Source organism: Eschrichtius robustus, chromosome 12 (assembly GCF_028021215.1).
Source record: "Eschrichtius robustus isolate mEscRob2 chromosome 12, mEscRob2.pri, whole genome shotgun sequence".
Taxonomy (NCBI): Eukaryota; Metazoa; Chordata; class Mammalia; order Artiodactyla; family Eschrichtiidae; genus Eschrichtius; species Eschrichtius robustus.
This window is the reverse complement of record NC_090835.1, coordinates 89,026,600-89,046,442: the sequence shown is the minus strand read 5'-3', so window position 1 is coordinate 89,046,442 and position 19,843 is coordinate 89,026,600. Positions and strand designations below refer to the sequence as shown.

General features: G+C 43.2%; 1 protein-coding gene across 2 annotated transcripts in view; it reads right to left on the bottom strand.

The window, feature by feature from the left end:
* Nucleotides 1–677: 677 nt before the first annotated feature.
* The window catches only part of KIAA0319 (KIAA0319 ortholog), a 73,061-nt gene continuing 53,895 nt past the window's right edge, over nt 678–19,843 (bottom strand). For both annotated transcript variants that reach the window (XM_068557458.1, XM_068557457.1), the window contains 11 exons: nt 19,298–19,421; nt 18,516–18,648; nt 17,352–17,500; nt 15,738–15,889; nt 13,921–14,059; nt 13,089–13,248; nt 8,881–9,023; nt 7,067–7,189; nt 5,735–5,825; nt 3,851–3,942; nt 678–1,312 (listed from right to left, as the gene is read on the bottom strand). In XM_068557458.1, coding sequence (XP_068413559.1) covers nt 1,134–1,312; nt 3,851–3,942; nt 5,735–5,825; nt 7,067–7,189; nt 8,881–9,023; nt 13,089–13,248; nt 13,921–14,059; nt 15,738–15,889; nt 17,352–17,500; nt 18,516–18,648; nt 19,298–19,421 — 1,485 coding nt within the window. In that variant the 3' untranslated portion in view covers nt 678–1,133. The remainder of the gene's footprint in view (nt 1,313–3,850; nt 3,943–5,734; nt 5,826–7,066; nt 7,190–8,880; nt 9,024–13,088; nt 13,249–13,920; nt 14,060–15,737; nt 15,890–17,351; nt 17,501–18,515; nt 18,649–19,297; nt 19,422–19,843) is intronic.

Here is a 19,843-nt window from a genome sequence, read left to right as displayed (position 1 = left end):
TCAAGTTATTCGGGAAAGTACCTGTAGGGGCCGAGTATCATAAGCACACCATCTTCATTAAGACTGATTGTATTTCAGAGTCTGGGAATACAGTCGGTCCTCCCCCACCCTCCCACCTCTGCATCCATGGGGCCCACATCCCTACGGGTCCTGCATCCGTGGACACGGAGGCCCGACTGTATATATTACAAAGTTGCTGAGTCTTTATTCCTACTGATAGAGGTCCAAATGCATGGCCTATAGCACATACTCAATAAATGTCTAAGGAATTAATAATCGTTTTTCCTGTGTTTCATGTAAACTGGGGCTGAGAGAGGCCTCGGTGTGGCTCGTTTTTCTCAGAGAAAGAAAAGGTGAAACATGCTAAAATGCTACCTTCAACCTTCAACCTACAAGTCAGCAAACCCCACCTCCCTCTCTGTTGCCTCCAGTCCTCAGAATACAATTCTTATTTAGCTCTCGAACTTCCAAGAGCTGCTCTCTAGAGAGAGCACAGAAATGGCGGTTGGCCGTAGCGAAGGAGCGAAAACAGGAGAGCTGGGCTCTGTATGGGTGTCTCTTCAGCACAGAAAACTTGCTGGACAGAGGACAAGCCATTCCTCAGATAAAGTATCTCATATATATATATATATATATATATATATATATATATATATATATAGACACACAGCCCTCGGACTCCAAGGGTCCTATGACAGAAACCACGCTTGGAAAGTCGTCTTTAAAGGCAATCACAGCTCCTAAGAGAAATTGGCCCTCTTTACATCATGTTGAACTCACCCTCCACAAGGGTCTGCAGATAGAAACAGGTTAATCCTTCTCTTAACATAGGAACATAACACTGTGCCAGCTACAAAAACACAAAACTCTTTTAAGTATATACCTTAGCGTCTTACCCAACCTTTATTCCCATTGACAAGCATCTCAGTTAAAAGAGCAATGTTTTTGTTTTGGTTTGTATCTCAAAAACCCCAGGAAGACAGGTCTTTTAAAATATGGGGACACACCTCCAGCCCAGTGTGAAAGGATGGGAACACGCTATTCTAACAAGAGTTAGTTTTGTTTTTAACTCCCATTGACTGTCCTGGATTAAAGGATTCCTGTGGGCGTCCTTCCATTTCACAACCGCTCCATTATCTGTCCTTTGAGCAATAGCTGAAGCAAGCTCCGTTTCTGATGGATCCATTCACGGAAACCTTTGGATTCCCTCGCTCCATCCTCTCTCGGCTGAAGATTGTGTCCTGATCACTGTCAAACTCAGACTCAGACACCATCAGGCTGGAGTTGTGTTCTGTGCTTCGGTGCTTAATACCTAGGGAGAAGCAGACAGATGCATCTTGGGGCAAAGGGCATTTTCCCTCTCAGCTGTCCATCATTCTGGTCCCAAGCACGGAGCCATACGCGCTGCACATGCAAAACGATCACTCACAACGCAGCAGGCGGTTGGGGTTTCCTAGTGAGTATTAACAGGGGCTTTGGAATCACTGCTGAGCTTGAGCCCAAGCTTTGTCACTCACCAGCTGTGTGATCCTGGGCAAGGTACCTAACCTCTCTGGGCTTTCAGTCTCCTCATCTATTAAATTAGGGGATAACAAAACATCGACTCCACGGGTTTATGGTGAGGGCTAAGTGAACTCGTGCATGTAAAGCTCTTGCCGGCATTTACCACTTAGTAAGCACTCAGTAAATGAAAACCATTATGATTTTACCACTTGCTCCCATCAAATATTTTTAGTAGAATATTTGATTGCTGGGGGTTAAAATAAGAGAAGAGATAGGTATGTGACCCCTGCTCTCAAAGAATTTATAGTGTCTAGCTAAGGATGTAAGACAAAGACGAGATGAGGGTTCATGACAGGCAAGAAAGTTTTAAAAATAAATTTTACATGAATCAAGAAGAGGTAAGCGCATACTTATAAGCTTCAGGGATGGTTCACACAGGATGGGATTTGAAGAGAGTGAAGGGTTTGGACAGGAGGACAGTGGAGGAGCATGGAGTATGCGGAGGCATCCAGAAATATTTGCAGAAAGCAGTCTGCAGCAAATGATTCACGTAGGAAATGCAAAAAAAAACCAAAGAGGCTGGGACCTCATAGAAAAGCACATGAATCCAAGGGAAGCCATGAAGTTTGGATTTTGTCCTACTAGCAAAAGAGTGACACGATTAAAATGTTGTTTTAAGATATTACTAAAACCCAGTGGCAGGACAGAAGGAAGACAGAGGAGTAACTGGAGAGCCAGCCACACACACGGAGCAGCACAGCATGGAGGAAGGGAGCCCAGGCTCTGGAGCAGACGGCCTGTCCCACCTGCCTTTGGCGCCTACTAGCTCTGTTACTTGGGCAAGTTGCTAAACTTTTCTGTGCCTCAGTTTCCCTTTCTGTAAAATGGGTATAATCATAGAGCTGTTGGCAGGATCGGAATTCAGTGGTAAAGTGCATAGAATGGTACCTCCTACATAGTAAACATTAAGTACCTGCTAACTATTACTGTTGTTACTATTAGTCCACAGGTCTGAACAAGGGTCTGAACTAGGGTGGTGGTGAGAACGATGAGGAAAGACGGCAAGAGATTAGGCAAGACGGAGTGGCTGGAGTGGGGACAAGGCATCCTGGACCAAGCACCAGTGTCTGAGGTTTAGAGCCTGGTAATGAGGAGCACGGGGGCACTGTGAGTAGAAACAAGACTGTCAGAAGCGGGGAGTGTATTTTAGGAGGCAGGTGGGTGAGACAATGCACCCAAAAGCACTTTGAGCTCTTAGGTACAAAGTCTCTTTATAACACCTCTGATATTAATTATGTAATACAGATGGTGAGCACTTGATAAATGCACGCTATTATGTGGATTTCCTGAGAAGCTTCCCCTGCCAAAGGCCCGAACCACACTCTCCATACCTGCTCAGTCATTCTGGCCCCTATGTTCCTACAGGGCATCGTCCGGCTTCTGTAGGACCCTGACTCTGGTGTAATTATCCTCCCCTGGGCTCTGAGTGCCCCAAGGCAGGCCCTGTGCTTCATTCTCCTCCCCATCTCCAGGGCCTAACTCAGGGTCTGTGCAGAGGGTAGATACGTGACATTTGCCGTGGACAACGTTCTGCATCTCACAACTTCGAAAGTGACTACAGCCCTCTGTAAGAATCAGTTTAGTCATCAATCCAGAATTATGACAAGTCCATAGAATCAGTGCTAAGCAGCCTCAGAGGGCCAGAGAAGGTTCCTTTAGTCTCCAAGAGTTAATAAGTGAGAATCAGAGAGTTAACTGAGGTGGGCAAGAGGTAGCTCTCAGCATGGGGATCAATTCATGCTGTGAACAAAGTCAATTTTTTGTAAAAGCTTTTGTATCCATCTATACACATGGCTGATTAGCTAATGCAGATGCTGAAAAATGTTTGGGTTTGAAGTCCAAATGTTATTTTGCGGCATTTTGTGGGTGGCAGACCTAAAGGGAACAGCGGTCAGAGACGAGCCGGGGTGAAACAGCATCACAGGCCCCACCCTCCAACCATGAGTAGAGAAAAGCCAGGCACTGGGGACACCTGTTTGAAAGGCAGTCTTCTTCCTGGGGTCATTTGGTTCGACCAATAATAGGCATTTCCTATCCCTCACCCATTCATGCCTCAAAGCACTTTGCCAAGATTTCATTGCGTGTATAATACAACTATCGCCTCCCAGGTAGCATATCCCCGGGATCGAAGTAGGTTGATTTTCTTCACAGAATCCCAGCCTTGCTCTTCCTCCCCGGTTAAAGCGCCCACTCCAGCCTGCTGTTCTACCTTCACCTACGGTGACTCTCAGACACCTGGATCAAATAATGGAAAGGCACCAGGAAATCATCTTGGAGGCTGCCTTACCATATTTGGGCCTCAGCTCCATTCTTTCCTGGTCATCCATGTTATCCAGGATTGTGTACTTTGTTTTTTTCCTTATTTTAGTCCTTTTTCGTCTGAAAAGAACAAAGAAAAGGTCAACTCAGATTCTCAGAAAGGGTAACTAGGATCCAGGATTTAAAACACGTGGAGGACACCAAAGGAAATGTTTTGCCTTTAGAATTTATTACATTCTATTAATTGGCATCTTTTATTAAGGATATGCATACACAGCCAGATCTGAGTTTGGTGAGTCTGGGGTACATCGTGCATCTTGAAGAAACACATGTCAGAGTAAGAACGGCCCTACTGCTATCACCCTCCTAACTGCAGGCTCTCACCTAATCCTCAGGCTGAGGTGCCAGGGACCTTCCCAGAAACTCTCAATACCTGCGTGTTGGCCTAGCAAGCTTTTCTCCATGAGTCATTCCTTCCTCATAAAAACCTGGATTAGCAAGTTTTCCCCTGAACCTATACTATCCTGAGATGTCCAAAGAGGCAGGAATGAAAAGATGATGTAACTGGCAATCAGAAAAAAAACAACAGAAATTATAATAAATTCCCCCAAAGGAATAAGCAAGAACTCAGTCAACACATGAAAACAACTGGGCTGATCCTATGTACCTCATCCTATGCTTCAGGGGATAATTTGAAAATACACATCAACACTATGGTAAGATATGTAGAGAACAAACAAAGGCAATTTTCTGATAGCTTGGTGATTAACAGCATGGGCCTCTAACCCTGGGTTTACTCTCGGGGTGACTTTGAGATCATTTTTTTGTTACCTCTGTGATTCCATGTTCCCACCTGTAAAATGGGAGTAAGAATAGTCCCTTTCTCATATGGTAGATAGGAGGACTAAATAAGATAATACACAGAAAGCACTTAGAACCATTCATCACAATGGCAGATACTTAATAAATGCTCACAGTCAATCACCCTCATCATCATCATCCTCATCTACTGGATACAAATGTCACAAAGCTGCAGAATTTTTAAAGCCAAGCACAGCAAGGTGACCATCATCCCAGATGGTTCTGGGAAAACTTAATGGGATGGAGGCCTCTAAATGTCTGTGCTCCCTTTCACCAGGCCTACCTTTGGGAAAATAACCACAAATAAAACTAAAAAAATTGATAAGTGATCTCTGAAAAATAACTATTATTATGGTATAACCATTATTTCTTTTTATCATGTCTTCTTTGGAGAGCATTTATAGAGTTCCATATAGGAAAAGTGGACCCAATGCTGTCTTCTAAGGACTTGAGTAATCACTGTTCCTACAAATCTCCTTATAGAGGGTCAAGCATGTGGTTATGGAAGGTTCGGACAACTAGGCGGCTCTGGGGCTTCTCAGCGGTCAGCTCCATGGGAAAAAAGAAGAAGGAAAAATCTAAAGCAAAACCTCTCTTTGGTGATAGTATTCACTTTGCTTAAAGTTTTGCATTTATGAAATAGAATTCAGGTAGATTAGATTGTTGCTTCACATACGTAAAATAATGTAAATCTACCGTTTGGATCAGTCTACTTCTACAACTCCTTTCTCTACCGAGGGCGGATTAGTCAGGCCACTTAGGTACTGGTCTAGTGAACATAATGCGACACTGATAGAAAAGAGCATTAGATTTGATACAGAATCACTGAATCTTCTAGAAAATATGAGAGCTGCAATGAAAAAAAGGCACATAAGCCTCGTGGGGGAGAATGCATTATAAAGTACTTTTAAAGTCGAGTTTCTCTTCATAAAAAGAGTGACTGTCAAACAGTTCAGCAGCTTCACAAACCCGAGCAAAAGCCGCTAAAACTGTCATATCACCTTCAATGTTGCGTCTTTATTTCAAAGACATAAGTAAGCGTGCCAGGTACCTCTTGCAGCAGCAGATGCAAAGCCAAGTTAAACCCCCTGTTAGCACGACAAGAGTTAGAGCCAATGTTGTCACATAGAATACACTCCACTCTGAAAAACAAGAAAACCAGAGTGGACATGTTACATACCATTTGCAAAACAGCTTTATTTCAATGACTCACAATGAATATTTCTGAGTCCTTACAAGCAAAGCCATCTGCGGTGCTGCTACCACCTCGCCAGGCTGGTCGAGAGCTTAAGCAGGGTGAAATACAAATAAATCAAGAACAACTTAAAACCACCCGACTTTCATCCAACTGGTTCAGGGACCTCATGGAGCACATATTTCACACTGACCTGAGAACAGAATAATCTGAAAAAATAAATTCATCAGTTAAGAAGTAAGGCCTCTTAAACACCCATGAAAGTCACATCAAAATATTCATTCCAGAATCACAGAACCTCAAAACTAGCTCTGGCCTGGTTTGAATAAAGCAAGTAAAGTATTTGTATGGTCGCCTATGACATGAAGATGCTTTTCACAGAGCCAGACAGCCGCTCAGAAGCTACCTGATCTTCACTTCCCCCACACCTTGTGGAAATCCAAGGTAAAAAGTTCTGCACCAGCAACTCAGGAAGAGAGAAGCCAATGGAGCAAAGACAAAAGGTTTACCTCTATTAAATGTTATACATGCTCCTTGGAATAACAATCCAAGGGCTGGCTATTTTCAAATTTTTATGTAGTAGAGAGTGGGAACATAATTTGGCAGTCAGCTCGTCCTAATTTTTCGGCCAATTATGTCCATCTACATCCCCAAGAAAACAAAATTACTCTTAGGAATAGACTGGCATTGAAATACAGTTCCCTCCTCAGAAGAGACTTAAGGGCACCAGCTTGGCCAGCTGAGGAGGTGGTTCCAATTTCTGGTGCCTGCTTGGGCAGACAGCCTGGAAGAATGGGCCAGTTTTCTTGTTCATCTGATTGCAGCCAGGTCCACACCAGGGACCACTTCACCAGAAGGTCACACTCAGCTCAAGCCAAGGCAGGTGCAATCTGGAAATGGGGACCAGGTAGCCCAAAGCAACCTTCTCAGCAATGCCAGCGATGGTTAGCCAAATCTGCTCTGCCAAGGTGAATCTCCTCATCGGGAAGTTTTACGAAAAGCCTTAAACACACCACCAAGGTGAACTGTGGGGGGATCTTAACCCATCACCACGTGAGCTCGTTCGCTTGGCTTCGGGTGAGAAAAGGGTTGAATTTACAGATGCAAAGCTAGGCAGATCTTTCTGACAGTTCAGAATGATTTGTCTGAAGGCTCCTCACCCAAAGCCACCACCACACCAGGACTCACCACAGTTGCTTTCCCCATCCTGGATATAACGCTGGATCAGGTTCTCCATCCACAACTGCGAGCAAATGCAGCGCTTTGTGATGGGGTCACAGTGACCATGGCCAGAACACTTCAGGAGGCACCCTGCAAGGAGGCGAGTGGGGCAGAGGTCACCATGGAGAAAAGGGGCTCCCTGGCTTCAGCTGTGTCTTTTCATAGCATAGACCCTGAACAGAGGCATCTCGTTGAATCAAGAGACTCCTACACTATGAACAGGGGTCCCAGGGAAAGTCTCTCGAATCGACAATCTCATCTGGAAGCAAATGGCAGAAATATGCCAACACCTGCACTGTGAAACAAAAGCCTTAATCATGTAGCAGAAACGTAGCACCCTTTGGCTTAAGAAAGAGAAATTCTAAGAATTTATCCAGTGAAAACGACTGGGGATGTGCACAAAGATTTATCTACATTGCAGCACTATTTAAAATCAACCTGACGGTCTGTGAGTAGAGGATTGGTTGTATAAGTTGTGGAACATATCTAGGATGGAGTACTGTGAGGTCATGAATATGTTATTGAGGGATGAATTTTGAAAGATTTGAGAAAATGATCATGATTTGAAGTTAAATACCAGATTAAAAAATTATATATCAAATTATCCTGATTGTATTACGCGTTTCTAGAGATGGGGGAACTAGAAGGAAAAAAATCAAAATATTAACAAAAGTTATCTTCGGATGGTGGGAATTCTAGACTCTAGCATCTAAAGGATTATTCTAATTTTTTTTGTCTTCTTGGATATTCCAAATTTCCTACAATAAATAAATATTACTTTTGTAGCTAGAAAAGAAGGAGTTCTTAAAAAATTAATTTACTCCATATTACAAAGAAAGTCAATTGTGGATAGGTATACATCTGAAACAAATTAAATTTTACTCCCCAAATGGTATCACAGGCCCCAGTGTCTATTGAAATGACCCCTTTAACATAATAAGGGATTCATGTTCCTTGGAAGGTGGGGACAGAGACCTGGGATAAAGACCACATTTCCATCCACACATATGAATGAGTTTGGTGCCACGAAGAGGCAGCAGGCAAGCCACTAAGAAAAGAGGTACCATTGGAAGGCACTTAAAAGCTATCTTAAATTTCCAAGAGTCTACATAACACCATGTTCACAACCTAAGGCACGAAGTCCCAGGTCAATAAATTATATAAACATGGCTTTTCCAACCAATAACACTTATCTGTCTTTTAATACTGTTCTGACCATCTAAGTATGAAATCTCTGACAATGACCAGTATGAAAGAGTATGGTTTTAAAAACAGACCATAACTGTTGTTTTTCTCCAGTTTCTCTCAAAGACAAAGCATAGTTGGCAAATGTATGTTGCAGGAAACCAGCTGGAGAAATAAATGCAAAACAAATCCCTGGATGCTAAAGCAAAGATGTCCACATGTCCTCTTTCTGTGCCAGTAAAACATAGCCACGATCAGCAAATCTGATTCTTTTAGAATATTCCCGTAGGGGTTGACATGGAGAAATTGGAAAGATAATGAAATATTGAACGTCATTCCTACTTAAGTCAAAAAAGACTATGAGACCTGGCTACTGTCCCGCCATATAGGAACCAAATCATATTTCACTTCCTCCGAAAAATCTTTTCCTTTAACCTGGGTAGTTACGTATGTTTCTATAAGACTCCCATTGCATTTAATTGGATGGGATGTCTAGTCCAGTGGAATCCAATTCTGAATATACAACAATTAGGTATTTACATTACCTGAACTTTAAAAACAAAAATAAAAAAGAGTATTTCTGATAGGGGACATACCTGCTGTCTCAATCCTCAAGACTTTGAAAAGCAAGAAATCAGCCTTTTCCTTTGAGAGCCGCCTGTGCAGATCTCGGGCCACTTCCGCAGCTTTGAGGACCTTGAAAGGTGGCCCAGTCTGTACATAAAACACAATCACGGTGCTGCAGAGGAGACAGAGACAGAGGCCAGCCACACGGTTATGCAGTGACCAATGTGACACGTCCACTCCAGCCATCTGACCTGTGGGGCTGAGAAGACAGACGGCCACAGCTCTGCCGCTTGGCAAGGACACAGGGGTGTATTCTGAGGGCCAAGGGATTGATCGGTTCCTATTCACAAATAAAGGCTCTTTGGTCCCAGAGCTCAGCAGATGATAGATAGACCTTTGGATAAAAGGAGCAATGTATATGTGTGCACAAACAGACATAACCACACACAGAATTAGAACTTTCAGACACATCTTCATTTTTACCTTTTTGTTGAGATATAATACACTTACAATAAAAAGTCACCTTTTTTTTTTTTTTTTTTTTTGGCAGTGCTGTGCAGCTTGCAGGATCTCAGTTCCCAAACCAGTGATTGAACCTGGGGCCAAGGCAGTGAAAGCCCAGAATCCTAACCACTAGGCCACCAGGGAACTCCCAAAAGTCACCCTTCTGAAGTGTACAATTCAGTGGCCTTTAGTATATTCACAAAGTTGTGCAACCATCACCACCATCTAATTCCAGAACATTTCCATCATCACAGAAACTCCACACCCATTAACAGTCACCCCCATACCGCCCCCCAGCTCCTGCCAACCACTAATCTACTTTCTGTCTCTGTAGGTTTAAATATTCTGGGCTTTTGATATAAATGGAATATATATGAGGCATTTTGCATCTGGCTTCTTTCACTTAGCATAATGTTTTCAAAGCTCATCCACGTTGTAGCATATATCAGTATTTCCCCCTCCTCTGAATTGCCAAATATTATTCCATTGTATGAATATATCTCATTTTATTTATCCACTCATCAGTCGATGACATTTGGATTGTATCTACTTTTTGGCTATATGAATAATGCCACTGTGAATGTTCACGTGCCAGATTTCTTTTTTTTTTTTTTAACATCTTTATTGGAGTATAATTGCTTTACATTGGTGTGTTAGTTTCTGCTTTATAACAAAGTGAATCAGCTATACATATACATATATCCCCATATCTCCTCCCTCTTGAGTCTCCCACGTGCCAGATTTCGTATGGACGTATGTTTATCATTTCTCTTGGTTATATACCCAGGAGCAGAATTACTGGGTCGTATGGTAGCTCTACGTTTAGCATTTTGAGGAACTGACAAACTGTTTTCCCCAGTGGCTACACCATTTACATTCCCACCAGCTACGTATGAGTGTTCCAGTTTTTCCATATACTTGCCCACATTTGTTATGGTCTGTCTTCCGGATTACAGCCATCCTGGTGGGTGTGAAGTGGTATCTCAATATGATTTTGCATTTCCCTAATAGCTAGTGATGCTGAGCATCTTTTCATGTGCTTATTGGCATTTGTATATTTTCTTTGGAGAGATCTTATTCAAATCTGTATGAGTTTCCAAATGTTGCCATAAAAATGTACCACAAACTGGGTGGCTTAACACAACAGAAATTTATTCTCCCACAGTGTTAGAGGCTAGAATTCCAAAATCAAGGTGTTGGTAGGACCAGCCTCTCTGAAGGCTCCAGGAGAGAATCTGGTCCATGCCTTTCTCTTAGCTTCTGCTGTTGCTGGCAATCCTTGGCATTCTGTGGCTTGTAGACACATCACTGCAATCTCTACCTCCAGTATCACATGGCAGGCTCCCTGTGTGTCTGTCTCTGTGTCTCTTTTCTTATAAGGACACAGTCACGTTGGAATAAGGGTCCACCCTACTCCAGTATGACCTCATCTTAACTAATTCCATCTGCAACGACTATTTCATATAAGGACACATTCACAGGTCCTAGGGGTTAGGGCAGAACATATCTTTTGGGGAGACACCATTCAACCTACAAGTGTCTTTATCAAAAAAATTTTGTCAGATGCTTTTTCATGTCTATTAGGATGATCATACGGTGTTTGTCCTTTATTAATATGGTTTACTATATGTACTGATTTTCATGTGTTTACTCACCCTTGCATTGCTGGGATAAATCCCACTTGGCCATAGTGTATAATCCTTTTAAATATTTCTGGATGGATCCAGCAATTCCACTCCTGGGCATATGTCCAAAGGAAATGAAAACAGGATATCGAAGAGATATATGCACTCCCATGTTTAGTGCAGCATTATTCACAATAGCCAAGATATGGAAATAACCTAAGTGTCCATCAGTGGATGAATGGATAAGGAAAATGTGGCATATATACATAATGGAATATTATCCAGCCATGAGAAAGAAGGAAATCCTGCCATTTGCAACAACATGAATGGAACTTGAGGGCATTATGCTAAGTGAGATAAGCCAGACAGAGAAAGACAAACACTATATATCAGTTATATGTGGAATCTAAATAAGCCGAACTCATAAAAACAGAGAGTAGAATGGTGGTTACCAGGGCTGAGGGTAGGGGGTGAGGAATTGGGGAGATGTTTAAGGGTAGAAACTTGCAACCAATAGATAAATAAATCCTGGAGATCTAATGCACAGCATAGTGATTACAGACAACAATACTGTATTATAAAGTCAAAGTTGCTAAGAGACTAGATCTCTTGCACATGCACTAGATCCCACCACAAAAAAGAAATGATAATTTTGTGACATGAGAGAGGTGTTAGCTAACTCTAGGTGGTAATCAATTGCAATATATAAATGTACAAAATCAACATGTTGTACACCTTAAATTTACACAATGTTATATGTCAATTATAGCTCAGTAAAATAAATAAATAAAATAATATGTTGCTGGATGCAGATAATATTTTGTTGAATTTTTTTGCTTCTATATTCATAAGGCATATTGGTCTGTAATTGTGTGTGTGTGTGTGTGTGTGTGGGAGAGAGAGGGAGAGAGAGAGAGAGAGAGAGAGAGATATCTTTGTCTAGTTTTGCTATCAGAGTAAAACTGGCCTCATAGAATGAGTTGGGAAGTGTTCCCTCCTCTTCTATGTTTTGGAAGAGTTTGTGACCGTGGTGCTAAATCTTTAAACGTTTTGTAGAAATCACTAGTGAAGTCATCTGGTCCTAGTTTTTGTGGGAAGTTTTTTGATTCAATCTCTTCACTTATTATAGGTCTATTAAAATGTATTATTTCTTCTTGAGTCAGTTTTTATAGTTGTGACTTTCTAGAACTTTGTCCACTTAATTTAGGTTAACTAATTTGTTGACATATAATTGTTCATAGTATAAGCCTTTTCATTTCTATAAGGCTGGTAGTGATATCCCTTTTCATTCCAGATGTCAGCAGTTTGAGTCTTCTCTCTTATTCTTGGTCATTCTAGCTAAAGCTTTATCGATTTTGTGGATCTTTCAAAGAAAACAACTTTTGGTTTTATTGATTTTCAGATGTGTTTAGTTCAGTGTTTGATATAAGAAAGGGCAATGTATGATCCATTTTAGAAAGAGTTCCATAAAAACATAACTAGTATTTTTAATTTATTATTTTTCTAAGTAAATTTCAGTTATCTGAAAAGCAAACCTAAACAGAATAGCTGACAATAACCGGCAGGTGGATTTACTATGAATAGTAGGTTTTTATTCCCATATTCTGTCTCTCTGTCTCTCTGTCTCTCTGTCTGTCTCTCCTCATCCCACTTCACTGTTCATAGGTTGGATGAGAGTTTTTTAAAAACTCAATTAAAATTGTAAACCTTATAAGAAAGCAAGGAAGAGGATGAACCTTATAGACCCTCAGAAGACAGCAATGGTAACCCATAATCCTCTCACACTGAGAGAAGTCTCAGCCCCTAAACACGGGGCAGGGATGAAGTCTGACTGCAAGACATCCCCCGTGCGTGTCCCAGACCATGCGCACGCCCTCTGATGATACCAGAACTAAAACCCAGCTCTCTCTGATGTGCCCTATGCCTTCATTCTGAACATTCTCAATCAACAAACATTTACCGAGACTTGTGGGAAGGACCTATAATGATGTTGTCCTTACTGCTTCCCTTGGAGAAAAAAAAAGAATATGAATGGGATAAACATGCGTGCAAAGACACAGAACAAGAGAGGAAATGACGAGCTTCAGGCTGGACTGTGCAGTTCTTACCTGAGATCCGAGTGGGCCTGAATCTTCTGAACCTTGATGTCGGAGTCCAGCACATTCAGCAGCACCGCCAGCTGCCTCACAAGGGTGTCCTTCTGCTGTTCCGTCAGCTGCCCAACGCCAACCTGCAGGATCAGCTCCACCAGGCCGCTCTTCTTCGGGTCTGGGGAAATGAGAAGACATGGACTTTCCACCTGGAAACCCCAGGCTTGATAATAGGAGGAGCAAGGCCTGCACAATAGTTAAAGAGCTTTAGATGACCCCTGTGTAATTTCTACGCTTAGGTTCTAGGGCTCAGGTCAATTCTTCCAAGTACCACAGGGGCCACTATCCGAGAGTACTTCTTCCTTCTTTTATACCAGCTTGCTGTCTATTAATTTTTCTCCAGATGATAAGGAGGTGTGCCTAATCTGCCTCTGGGCTCACGTGAAATTCTGGGACCTCACACACCTCCTTGGGCCTGGTAAGAGAACTATGTCTCCGAGCGCTGCGGGCTCGGCCCAGTTTATGCCGGGGGTTGGTGTGGCCACCTTGCTGGAGCTGCCCTCTTCGCGCTCCCAAGAATGAAGGCCTCGTGTCCACCTCACATTAGGTCTTTGTCTTCTGGCAGGAAAACCAAAGTGACCAGGGAGTCCTGCTGCCAGATCCAATTCTCCCTAATGAGTTAGGAGGCTGGATCTGTTTGGGGATCGATAACCACAGGCAGAGAAAACCTCAAAGTGGGCCCAGCTTCCCACACTGTCACCTGCAAGGAGCCCCAAAGGCTGACCCCTCCCCCCCACCCCCGCTCAGAGACCAGCCCCACAAACCCAGGCCCGGAAGCCTGTGAGCGCACCTGGCTGCACTTCCACGGTGGCAGTGTCCATGTCCGAGGCGCCCTGACCGTCAGCGACTCGCAGGTGGAAAGTGTAGACCCCTTCCACCAGGTTGGTGAGCTGCAGGGCTGTGCTGTGGTCAGAGCCATCCATGACATCCTGAGAAATAACCCAGTTCATGATTCAGTAGTCAGCTCCCAACCTGGGCCTCTGTTGATCCCAAACCTTGGGGTCCCGTCTTTGTCACACATGCATGATTCTAAGGGGCAGGCTGAAGAGGAAGCAAGGTGGTGGGTTAGTGAAGGTCCGGGTAATCCTCAGCGTCTCTTCCACTTTTAAAGCACCAGGAGGCACAATCCTCAGACAGGACTTTGTGAGCTGAGCTGCTTCCCAAGGGCTCTCTAGGAATTACCAAATTCCACCCGACAAGAGGGGGAAACCACTGAAATTAGGGCAGAGACCCGGAGGGTGAAGCGCTCTCTTTGAAGAGTTTTCTGGGTCTTATTTTCAAAGATAGTTTTACAATGCTCTCATCTTGGGTTTCCTCATGGTGTATCAGGTTCACCTTCTCAAATGACCCAAGAGCCTGAGTAGCAACATCTCTGCTCAAAGAATTCGAGAAGAATCTCCCAGACCCTCTCTCTGAACTTGCTAACAGAAGAGGGTGGTAACAAATGATAACAAGGGCTCTGATCAGAGAGCTGTTATAATTACACTTAGAAGCTAACCCACCATCTGGCTGAACAGTATTCATTCCAGAGTTACTTTAGAAATTATAAAGCATTTTCAGTTCTTTCCCTGGGACCACTCCTTCAGTACATCTCCAAGAGTAAATTTGCATCTCTCAAGTCCTTAGCAACAGCAGGAATGAAGATGTACCTAAATTTACAGCCTAAGAGGGAGAGTGATCTAATGGGGAAAAAGGCCTGCCAGGAGCTAAAAACCTAGGTCTATCTGGTTTGACTAAGGATGAGTTAGTTGACCTTGGCCAAGTCACTTTCCATCCCTGCATCTCATTCTCTGTACTTAGGAGATGGGAAGAGCAATCCTCGATCTATTGACCTATCTGGTACAATGTTGAGGAAAAGGAAAGAATCCATTTGGACCAAAATAGGAACAACGGGGGAGCTAAGGAGCAGAATGAGTCCCATGAGAAGACGTGGCTTCAAAGTTCCTCCAGGCTATGGTTTCTGACCCTATGCAAAGTCTGGGCAAGGAAAAAGTCGGAAGGGACTTCAGATTTGTTTAAACTGAAGAGCAGCCTGCTGCCTCCAGCCCTCAGAAGAAACCTAGAAGCATAAACACCTTAGTGGGGACCATGGAAAGGGAGATGAGGTCATAACAGAGATATTGCTATGAAGTTAGCTGTGTTCCCTCATCTGTTGAAGCCCTAATCCCCCAATGTGTCTCTATTTGAGATAAGGTCTATTAAGAGGTAATTAAAAAAAAAAAAAGAGGTAATTAAGGTTAAATGAGGTCATAGGGTGGGGTCCTGATCCCATAGGATCAGTGTCCTTATAAGAAGAAACACCCAAGAGCCCTCTCTCTCCCCCTCCCCTCCCCTCTCTCCTCTCTCTCGCCCGCCGCCCGCAACCCCTGCCCCACCCCTGTGAGGACACAGCAAGAAGGCAGCTGTCTGAGAACCAGGAAGAGAGCTCTCATCTGGAACCAAACTGGCTAGCACCTTGATCTTGGACTTCGCAGCCTCCAGAACTGGAAGAACACAAATATCTGTTGTTTAAGCCACCCAGTCTATGCTATTTTGCTATGCAGCCCTAGCAAACTAATACAGACGTAATGATTAGTGGTCCAGGGGCAATTCTCTTCAAGTACTCACTCCAGCTGCTGGACTCTGGCCATCCCGGATCCACAGATAGGACACAATTCCTTGGTCATCAGTAGACCTTGAACCATCCAAAGTAATGGAGTTATTGGGAAGCACAAGAACATGTCTGCCACCAGCCTGGGCTCTGGGAGGACTATTATTTTCTAAGTCAAATATAGCAGAAATGAAAGCAAAGAAATTGATTTAAAACACTTGTTATAGAAGTGTATCACAAACTATCCATGACTATTCCATCTTGCAGATATGTAGATTTAAAATATCCAGAAAGCATCATTTCCTGCCCCAAATACCCATTAGATAATACACAGACTTTCTTAAAGTTCTTTTTGCACTTAGCTAGTTGTAATTTGGCAGCCTATATGCTGGACAGTTTTATATTATCATTACAGTTTTTTCTCTTTTTAAAAAAGAGAAATCATGATCTTACTTACGTTCAGGGTCTGGAAAATGAAAATATTTTGGTTTAGAATATGCTATGGATTATTTTGTACTGGTCCACACTATCTGGCCACAGAAATATTTTTGTTTCTAACAGTGCCTAATCTTGCTTGTCTAAGTAAATTGAAGAAGGAAGATTCAGGGCAGTGGGGAGAATCTGGCACTGAGGAGGCTTAATTCCATTGTCGATACAGGGAAAGGCTAGAAAGAATAGAAATAGACTGGCAGTAAATTGAGTAAGCCCAAAAATCCTTCTATAAAAAACAATATCTAGACCCTATCGAGCTTCAAAACTGGAACTTACGACAACCACCCCCTTTTATGCACGTGTCCCCATACTCTCTCTACTATTATATATGGCTGAAAACTTCCATGATAAAATGTTTGAAAAAAACTCAAATCGATGTCACTGTGCTGATAAAATTGTTTCATCCTTTCCCAACTGCCCAGCAAATAAAGTCCAAACTCCTCGGCATGACACATGACGCATACAATCCCTCAAGGCTGAGCTTCTGCCTTTGTCTCAGCCACCCTCCCCAATGAACTGACACTCTTGCTGGTCCGTAATACTGGGGAATGGATTTTCCCATCCAGCCATGCTCTTTTACACCACTGATCTTCAATGCATCATAATCATTTATTCATTCACTGAAGTAACCAACATCTTTGACTTGCCATGAGTCTAGCACTGTGCCAATGGAAGAGACAGAAATATCTGAAACAAAGGTCTTTAACCAGCTCACGGTCAAATGGAAAAGAAAAAAGAGACAAGTACATAAAGCAGCATGTCATAAGACTGGACCACACGTTTCATATTAAGAAACAACATGGAATTTGAAACCATCTCTGCTCTTAGATTTCCAAGGAAGAGAGAAAGCAAAGCATCACGTGGTCACTAGGACATGGGGCTTTAGTTGCCAGTAGTCACAGAAGGAGAATGAAGCTATTAGGACACACACTCCACAAACAAAAGGAAATGCTGTGGACGTGGACGGAAGAAGAGTGACCTTTGCTTGGCCAAGCAGAGTTCGGTATCTGCTATAGCCAATAAGCAAACACTAACGTTTCCGGATAACCATGGCCTGGCTTAGGGTCTGTGAGACTGAGAAGCAGAAGGGGCCCAACCTCCTCCACCGGCAGATCCACCTGCCCTCTGCCTTGACTCACCCTTCCTCACGGTCACGCTGAGGGTGGTCGTGCTGCTTAGTCCCTGCTGGTCTTTCACCGCTAAACGGAAGTGGTAGGTACCCACCTGAAGACCGCTTACTTTGGCTATAGCTTTGTCGATGTTTTCCATCTCCACTGCGCTGGGGCCTCTATGAAACAGGACAGTCATTAACAAAAGGCAGGGGGCATGGGATTCTGACAACGGCAGGTATGTTGTTTGTGTCCTTATATATGCTTCTTTTCACAGCAATAATATATACCATCTAGAGAATTCTAAGATAATTTTTTATTCATTTAGATTCTCTAGTTCTATGTAAGAGTCACAAGTTAAAGCCTATTTCAGACAGAGGCTGCTGGATTCCTGGGAAGAGGATTTTGGAGTCTTCGGTTTTTTAAAATTGAACTGTCAGTGAAATGATCAGAATGGAGCCTTATAAACTATTCCTGTTTCTCCTTTGAATAAAATCAGCTGAAATCTTCAGTTATCTTTCGAGAGAGTGTGGAGGAGGAGAGAATGAACCAGGTAATTGATCTCCTAAAACAGGAATTATTCAATACAGCGGAGTCGTGAAGATCGTGGGCTTTGTAGTCAGGAAGACCCAGGATTGAGCCTCAGCTCTTGCTCTTACTATCTGGGCAACCGGAGACCCTGTGACTCACTCATCTCTGCAAGCCTCAGTTTCTTCACCTTTAAAATGGGAATAATATTATCATTTACCTCTTAAGAACTGACCTAGGATTCCATGAGATTAAGCATGTATAGCACAGAAAATGTTGGAGGATAAAGGAATCCCCTTGAACTCTGCACTTCTGTTGTCTACAGTCACTGCACGTGGTTTGAGTGTAGACTGGGGGGCCTCGTGAGGACCCCACCCAGGTTCCGCTGCACCTCCTCTGTCATGAAGCTCACCTCACACCAAGACTGCCCTGTCCACCTGCCCCAGCTCCACCTCTCTCCACTGTCAAGGAACATCCATCTTGTCCATCCACACCTGATACAGAATCCAATCAATAGTTCCCTGGCCACTTCTAGAAATGTGCTTAAATACTGACTCCTCAACAATCTCAAGCTGATTGTTTAATGTAGACCCTCCAGAGCAGGGGTAATACTAGCACTCATCCAGGGTGTGAACCCAGCACTCAGTGATGAGATGGGCTCACTACCTGACATGCTCCCAGTGGTAGAAAACAATGCCATGGTCATCACTGCTCCTGCTCCCATCCAGGGTGGTGCTTTCCACTGGGAAGACCAGCTCCTGATCCGGGCCGGCGACAGCCATCGGAGGCCTGTTGTTTTCTAGAATTATAGAAACGGTGTGAAGAAATATTATCTCTTTGCATTCAGTCTGCCATCCCCTGATTTCTTGATTTAAGCCAATTACTCATATTCAGCTCAGGCAGCTACTAGAGCATGCCCTGTCCTTTGGGAATCCTGGGGTGAAACGCTGCAGTCTCCTACCTGACCCAGGAGTTAAAAATTCTAAGTTTGAGACGGGGGTTACAGGCAGCAAGAAATACTATTCCCTAATATGTACAGCTTTGGTTTCTTTAAAAGACCTTAAAAGTCATGGAGTGGAACTGTAGTTAATTCCCCAATGTCTGGCCACAAGCCATCTGAGTATCAAGCCACACGTAACTACCAGCCTCTTCAAGAATGCCCTAGAGCTTCGCAGCAGAGTGGGGCATGGCATCAGAGCCCAAAGTGACTCTGGAGATAGCTCTCATTTTGTCCCTCATGCCATGGTTTGGAGACACAGCCAGGACATAATTCAGAACCACAAAAGCAAATTGCCTCGATATTAAGATTCAGCTCCTGCAGCCCTGATTTCTTGATAGTTCAAAGATTTAGAGAATTTGTACCAAATTTGGCTGGTCTGAAGCCCAGAAGCCCAGCTGTCATTTCTGTTTTAATCTCTGGGGCTAAATCCCTTTCCCATCTCACCTACCAGGCTGGACAATCACAGTGACCACAGCTGTGGATTGCTGCCTTGAAGAATCTGCTACCATCAGCTGAAATGTATAATCTCCTTCCTTCATTGCAGACAAATGAAGGTACGGTGTCTCTACTCCCTAAGTAACAGCAAATACAAAAATGAAAAAGAAAAAATAATATTAAAGAAGCACAAGTAATTAGCATGACATAATGAAAAACTAGTGATTTTACTAAATGTGGAGATCCTGCTTTAAAAAAAAATGTGCATGTCCCAGGAAAATGGGATGTAAAGTCCATTGTATATCCTCAGAGGCTCTTGAAAGAATATAAATGAATATGGCCTTTTTGGAAGCCAATCTGGCAGCATCCATTCAAATGTTAAAAGAACATGCTCTTCAACCCAGCATTTCTACTGAGTATCTACACTAGAGAAATGCCCACGTGTGTAATTATGGAGACTCGCCCATAGGTGCTGACTGAGGCATTGCCTATGACACCAAAAAATAATGGAAACAATCTAAACAATCATCAACAGGGGAATGGCCAAACCCACCACAAT